The sequence below is a fragment of the Penaeus chinensis genome, chromosome 8 (genome assembly GCF_019202785.1).
Source record: "Penaeus chinensis breed Huanghai No. 1 chromosome 8, ASM1920278v2, whole genome shotgun sequence".
NCBI classification, from domain to species: Eukaryota; Metazoa; Arthropoda; class Malacostraca; order Decapoda; family Penaeidae; genus Penaeus; species Penaeus chinensis.
In genome coordinates this window covers 21,036,763-21,044,262 of record NC_061826.1, presented here as the reverse complement: position 1 = coordinate 21,044,262, position 7,500 = coordinate 21,036,763, and the positions used below count along the sequence as shown (strand labels likewise).

The 7,500-nt window shown below is 39.7% G+C and overlaps 1 protein-coding gene across 2 annotated transcripts in view; it reads right to left on the bottom strand.

Moving 5' to 3' along the window:
- The window catches only part of LOC125027996 (huntingtin-interacting protein 1-like), a 45,090-nt gene that overhangs the window by 14,645 nt on the left and 22,945 nt on the right, over positions 1-7,500 (bottom strand). For both annotated transcript variants that reach the window (XM_047617232.1, XM_047617233.1), the window contains 7 exons: positions 3,975-4,147; positions 2,312-2,477; positions 1,903-2,097; positions 1,431-1,586; positions 1,086-1,226; positions 796-934; positions 24-221 (listed from right to left, as the gene is read on the bottom strand). In XM_047617232.1, the coding sequence (XP_047473188.1) occupies positions 24-221; positions 796-934; positions 1,086-1,226; positions 1,431-1,586; positions 1,903-2,097; positions 2,312-2,477; positions 3,975-4,147 (1,168 nt within the window). The remainder of the gene's footprint in view (positions 1-23; positions 222-795; positions 935-1,085; positions 1,227-1,430; positions 1,587-1,902; positions 2,098-2,311; positions 2,478-3,974; positions 4,148-7,500) is intronic.

Genomic DNA, 7,500 nt, shown 5'->3' with positions numbered 1-7,500 from the left:
CACACACATGTAAAACCACTTACTTTCAGCATGTTCAATGTTTGGACTTGTATGTGATGTTGCTTTAGCATAAAGCAGAAAAACAGATGCAAAATGAGCAGCATTGGAAATGCTGGCTACCAGGCTTGGTGCAGTATTGAAATTGTTTAAATAAGTCTCATAGGCATTTGAAAGACTTGATAAAGCATTATCCACCAAGGTCTGGTACACCAAAGTATATTCTGAAACAAAAAAAAAAATGAATTCATTTAAACAACAGAAAACTTTATCTTCTGCAATTCTGGTTATATAAAAGTAAAAACATTCTTATATGTTAGATTTATGTGAGCAACTATATTTACCACAGAACTTGCACTTGCTATCACTTACATTCTGACCACCAAATTATATTTTTAGTTTCAAGATCTTTTTAAAAATTACTTTATAAAAGAGTTGTATATGAAGCATATGAAGATAAAACTTTACAATCTGAGAAATAATCATATATTTAAATTCAAAGAACTTGGAGGATTTTAAAAATTCTTCAATGCTTTCAATGTGGGAGGAAAATACTTGGTAGGGATGTCTGGATGTTTTTATAGGAAGAGTTTACTGTCCCTACGTGGACCTATTCAAAAATTCACAACTCCAAGCACAACAATACATAAAGCACATATTCCCATCTGAGTTTTCAATCTGATTTGAAATAAATGTTATTTTTACATCTTTATTTCTGCTATCCTTAGTTTTACTTTCAATATTCTAAATGATGCATCCAGTAAATACTAAGCAATATGTTCATGCAAGAAAACTCACCTGGTGTGCATTTAACAGCAGTGTGGGCTTCATTGTCAAAATGCGAGAGTGCATTAGCCATAATGACAAGTGCCCCATCTACTGCTCCTTCTACACACTTGTGAACTCCAGACTCCCACTCGTTGTGTAGTCCTTGAGCCTGGTACAAGTGTATCATTAAAAAGATGCAAAGTTTGGCTAAAATGCTTTTAAGCAAAAAGAATATCACCTAACAATAATACTTTTTTTTCCATATGCTATAGTTTTAACCTAATATTTGTTTAGAGTTTCCTACATATTTACTATCTCACCTCAGAAGCAAATTTGACAGCCTGTGCATTCAACTGGCTTTGAAGGTTAGACATGCCAGCCTGCAACTCCTTCACTTGATCTAAGGCCTCATCCCTCTCTGTCCTTGCTGCACTCAATTGCTGGTGAAGTGACTGGGCTTCCTGGAATGAATTTCTCTTCACTGTTATAATTTCTAAGCTACATTCTTTATCTTATCTAATATTGCATTCCACACATAGGTCATTATATTTACAAAAACAATTTTGTAATAACGCTTACTCTAGAAAAAGGGAATCTTTGTCCTTTGATGAACAACGTTCTTTCCTCTCTCATTTTGTGATCAAACAAACAATACTAAGGCTCACCTGCCGTGCTGATTGTACCGAGCTTTGCTGGGTTTCTGCTTCATGGACCATCTGTGCTTGCAACCGCTGAAGGTTGGCTACAGCCTCATCTTGGCTGCGCTGACTTGTTGATAAGGCTTCACGAGCCTGGCCAAGTTCCTTATCTAATTCCGCTTTCTAAAACCAGAAAATGCATATGAAAAAAGTAAATGTAATTTTCACTTTTAAGAATTGACCTTAAATATAAACCTAAAATAATATGTATTATTCATCTTTCAAAACCCATTTTAATTCCTTCCTCCCAAGAAGTTTACAAGAATCTCTTTGCCCTTGGCATTACGATTCATACTAGAAGGATAATAACCAATTGATCATTCAGCAATTTTCTTAAACAAAATCTTTTTCTGGCTGTAATAAGCACTAACTCACATTTAATTTTTGCAATTATTTATGTAATCTACTTATTTCAAGTGAACTAAAAGCGTACACTTACACTCCTGATGAGATTGATGTGCTCATCACGTAACTTCTGATAAACATCCTTCATTTTTACAAACTTCTCTTCTGCTGTTCTCCTCCTGGTTTCCTCTGCAGCTAGACGAGTGACTGCTTCAGCACTGGCAGCAGCAGCTTCTACCTGAGCTAGGATTGATTCTCTGCTTTGTCTCTCTGCTAACAATTCACTGTCCTGTTTGCATAAAAAACTAATGAGCACTGTAAAACAAAGGTCACAAGAATCAAAATACCTTTATATCAAACGGGACTTTAATAAACACTCAGACCCTGTGGCAAGAATTTAACCATAAACAAAACCGGTTTTAGCAACAATTTCCAATTTGATGCGATACAAAGTTAAAAAAAAAAAAAAAAAATCATAATTTAAGCAGATATCAAAATCTTACAAGCTCTGCAATGGTTGACTCCAGATCATTAATACGCAATCTCAGTTGTTCTTCGTTGTGGGTGGCTTGGGACCTAGCTCTTTGTACTTCTGCTCGCATGGCTTCCAGCTCTCCATGAAGGGCATCAATCAGCGACTCTCTCTCAGCCACAACCTCAGCAAGGGATCTTCCATGGACAAGAAAGAACTTTAGTTACTTTAACTCATTACATTTATTTCTTCTATTCTTTTGTATCTTGATCTTAATTCTTTGAGTATCAAAATCCCCCCCCAAAAAGGACGTCAGGATTCAAAATGAATTCAGGGTATGTCATTAGTCTATTATCGCTATTAGAGAATACAGAATTAATGAAGTTGAAAATCTCCTTGGAGCAACAACTTTTCAAAGCTATTGCAGGGGTTAACCTTTTCCATCTGGACGATTCACTGCCATCATACAGCCCAAATTACAGGGAATGAGCTTACTTGAGAGGCTATTGTAGGGGTTAACCTTTTCCATCTGGACGATTCACTGCCATCATACAGCCCAAATTACAGGGATTGAGCTTACTTGAGAGGCAACTCTGGCGGGTGTACCCCTTGTAGACTAGGCACATACAAACACTCATGTGTGATGACAAGACCCCATGCATCCCTTTTGCAATGTTATTTTTTCTTTTTCGGCATGTGTTTATTTTTTGCCATTTTCCAATGTCTATGTCATTTGACTTGCTTTAACCAGATTGTAATAGACTATTCTCCTTGTACAGACTCTATGTCATCTCTCTAAATAGTCCATAACTCAGTGTAATAATAACAACAATAAGTAGAAGAAAAAAAAATTGTGTCATTTTCTTTTTTGATAATATTTAATTTTCTGTACTGGTCACAGTGGCGAGGAATAGGATCCTGAGCACAAAAACCACTTACTCCCTGAACCTGGCGCTCTTCCAGTCATGCCTCACTGAGAGTATATTCCACAGTCGTTTATTGATGGTAATAATGCAAAAGCCCCTTTCTAAATGCCAAATGAGTCTAATCATCCTCCAAAATCTTTGCTCACAACAGCATGTTTGTGTCCCATGACGAGTTGTTCACATCACCCACCCCTGAATCAAATTTTTTTCATAATGTGATCATATGGCTAAAAACAGGACTAACCCAGTATCTAGCATGATAAAAGGGTTTGGCAACAAGAAGTTTAGTACCTGCAAAATTAGGCTTTCTGGCATACCCTCCATAGCATAATCAAATAGGGGGAAAAAAATAATTTGTTGTTCTTAAAAACTTTTACTCTAGTCATATTAACCCCATATTGACAGGCCACGCGTTGAGGCATCATAACAAATCGCTCAATCTGTGGAGTGCAGCAGCAGCGACATACCAAAGTACTACGAGCTGGGGGTTCGGCGTGATGTAGCAAACTCCTGCACTCAAAGTTTCCAGTAATCTCCAAAGTGTAGATTTTTTTTTTTTTTTTTCATCCGTCAGTAAGGGGTTAAAGACAATAAAGTAATGAAACTTCTCAGATAACATTTTAGACATTAAGGAAGTAATACCTAGCAAGCCCAATTCAAAAAAGTTTTCCCATCTTATAGTGTGACCTACATGCTCTCTATGCCATGAAGAGTTAAAGACACTCAACTCAATTCATTTTCATCATAAGATTTATTCTGGCTCCTTACCCATTGTGCGAATCAATGAGATCCGGATGTGGTGGTATTGGAGGTGGCTCTGGCTCCGAGGTGTCGATGAGAAGGGTATCAGAGAGGTCCACTGGGTCTGGCTGTTCCTCCACTACCACTACTGGAGCCACATGACTTCTCAGTTCAGCCTCCACCAGAAAGTTTGGTGGATCCTATTGTGGAGTTTTGTGTTTTTATTGTTTATTTATATTACACAAGACAGGGAAATTACTGAATTAACTGAAGAGAAACAATATCATTTTTTACTTTTAAAAAAAAGGGAACCTCCGCAAGGAATTCACATGAACCAATAACATTTACACATCACACAATGATACACCTTTCATCATGACTAAATAACAAAGTAGAAACTATATAACTTATCTTTGTAACATACAACTCAAAGAGTAAGTAGTTATCAAAATATCCCAAAACTATATAACTTATCTTTGTAACATACAACTCAAAGAGTAAGTAGTTATCAAAATATCCCAAAATAAACAAAAATAAATTTGATAAAAAAATATTTTAAACATAATAAAGTAAAATCAATTAATTGTATAAATGAATAAATCAAATGCGAAATTAACCTATTGCTGATGGGATGCTATAACATACATACCATGTCCACTGTGCTTTTAGTGGACATGGTATACAGATGGCTCTACAAGAGTCATCAAGGTATCAATTACTAGCCCTGATCTTACCTATTTATCCTTTTCATTGACTTAAGGAAAGTTTTCTGTTGTTTATTCTTATTACAATTAGTACTGAAAATAATTGTAATGTTAATAATAATAATAATAATAATAATAATAATAATAATAATAATAATAATAATAATAATAATAATAATAATAATAATAATAATAATAATATTAATAATAATAATAATAATAATAACAATTATGATATGATTGGGTGCTTCATGTCTAGGGTGATGTGAAGTGGTGTGGTAGCCTAGGTAGCTTGCATGCCTTCTCACTTACAGCTGCCCCACTGGCTAGCCTAGTGCGGAAAAGGGAGCAGCTATGCAAAAGCCTCCCCTGCCGGATCATAGCCTCTCAATCATGAGACTTCTGCAGTGCCTCCTCTTATCCAACCATGGAAATTGGGCATCTTGCGGACCCAGGCTAAACTGTGGGGGATCTCGGAGCAGTACTGAATGATGGCCCACCAGCATGAGAACAAGCCCTGGCTTCATACCAACTCCTGCCCCTCAGCTCCCTGGGGTAAACGAGTGGCTCAGGGGAGATGGGCCTTGCCAGTCCTCCTTCCCCTAGATCTAAACTCACTTGAAGCATACTATATAAATGGAAGTGAGGTGGGCTGTGGAGCAAAGCCCAAGGGAACCCCCATAGGTAGACATTGGACCCACAGCCTGCCACCCCTTTATATAGGGCAACATCAGCAGAGGCAACAGCAGTGGCAGATGTGCATCCACTCAAGAGTGACTGCCCCAGGCTAACCTTCAGGTGGGCTATTCAGGAAAGAGCTTAGAACATCCAATAGCAGGATGTTAGTTTACCCCTGCTATCTAAGGAATTGAAGCGGTTGAGTGTTGAGGTGGCTGCCCTCTCAAAGGTGATAAGACCTGGCAGCGGCTCAATCAGTATGGGTGGGTTCACCTACTATTGGTCAGGAGACACACACACACACACACACACACACACACACACACACACACACACACACACACACACACACACACACACACACACACACACACACACACACACACACACACACACACACACACACACACACACACACACACAACACACACACACAAACACACACACACAAACACACACACACAAACACACACACACAAACACACACACACAAACACACACACACAAACACACACACACAAACACACACACACACACACACACACACACACACACACACACACACACACACACACACACACACACACACACAAACACAAACACAAACACAAGCACAAGCACAAGCACAAGCACAAGCACAAGCACACGCACACGCACACGCACACGCACACGCACACGCACACACACACACACACACACACGCACACACACACACACACAGTGACATCCATACACACACATGCACGCAGACACACACACGCATGCATGCACACATACATGCACTCATACAGAGGAAGTGATGTCACTTTATAGCCACCATCTTACTTCTACATTGTAAATGACGTCACATACGGAAGTGATGTCAGTACACAGGCAATGATGTGGTCGGTCATGTTATGTGACCTGATTGGCTACTGTTGCTTCCACGTTTCCCGCCAGGTTCAAGCACAGGAATTTTCCCGTACACACAGAGGTGCTTGCACCTCATTCTTTACTTGCTCTCACAATGCCACGACCTTCAAGTATTCGCTGACGCTCCTCCTCTGAGGTTGATGACCCTCAACCATCAACCTTATCAGCACCTCCTGCAAAGGTGCGTCGGCGACGCATTTTACGCCGATCGCCTTCTCGCTCACCCTCTTCTGTGGCCTTTTTCAACTACTTCTCCAAGGAGAGTGAGGAAGAGTGGCTCCCCAGTAGGGCAGAGGATGATATTAACCCCCCTGTTTGACATCAGTTTGGACAAAGAATTGGACTATGTCTTGCAGAGGGACACTACCATGGATAGCGACAAACCACTTTCCATGTTCATAGAGAAATTAAATCAGGGGCCAAGAGGTTCATCTGGAGAAGGAAAGATAATGTCTCCCATCGCCATGGCTTTCGAGGCGATCCCGGTGTGAAGGCAGTGCTGGATGTTTTGTGTACACCGTTGGAGATCTTGTAGTGTCTTTTCACAGATCTCCTTGATCACATTATTCATGAGACCAATTGCTATGTTTCATTAATATTTTTTAATGCTTTCCATTTTTATCCATAGTGAATAAAATATCTCTTGCAATGAGCAGTCAGAATGTATTACATATTTGTTTTTCTTTTCCACTCCCACAGGTTTGCAGTCGCCCATCCTCCTGCCGCCTCCACTCACATGAGGAAGTGTTTGCATTCTTTCCATTTTTATAAATATTGAGTAAATATCTTTTGTAATGAACAGTCAGAATGTATTACTTGTTTTTCTTTTCCACAGGTATGCGTCGCCCATCCTCTTGCTACCTCCTCTCACATGAGGAAGTCGACACCCACATCCAGGCGGGGGTCATGACTAACCTTGGGATCCATGTGGTAATGGGATTGTGGACACCTTCAAATTATCGCAATTTCTGGTCGACCAAAAGTGTCCTGCGTCACAAACTCGTATCTGAGGTCATGACAAGGGATCTGTTCAACTAGTTGAAGACTCACCTCCATTTCGCCCACTTGGAGGAACGAGCTCCACTCCCAGAGGACAGGATGTGGAAGCCCCAACCAGTCATGGACTCCCTCAACAACTTCCGATCAGTGTTCGTGCAAGAACAGTACATTGCCATAGACAAGTCGTTGTGAAAGTTCCGTGAACAGCTAGGCTTCAAGACCTACAACCCAACCAAGAGGATGAAGTTCGGGTTGAAGGT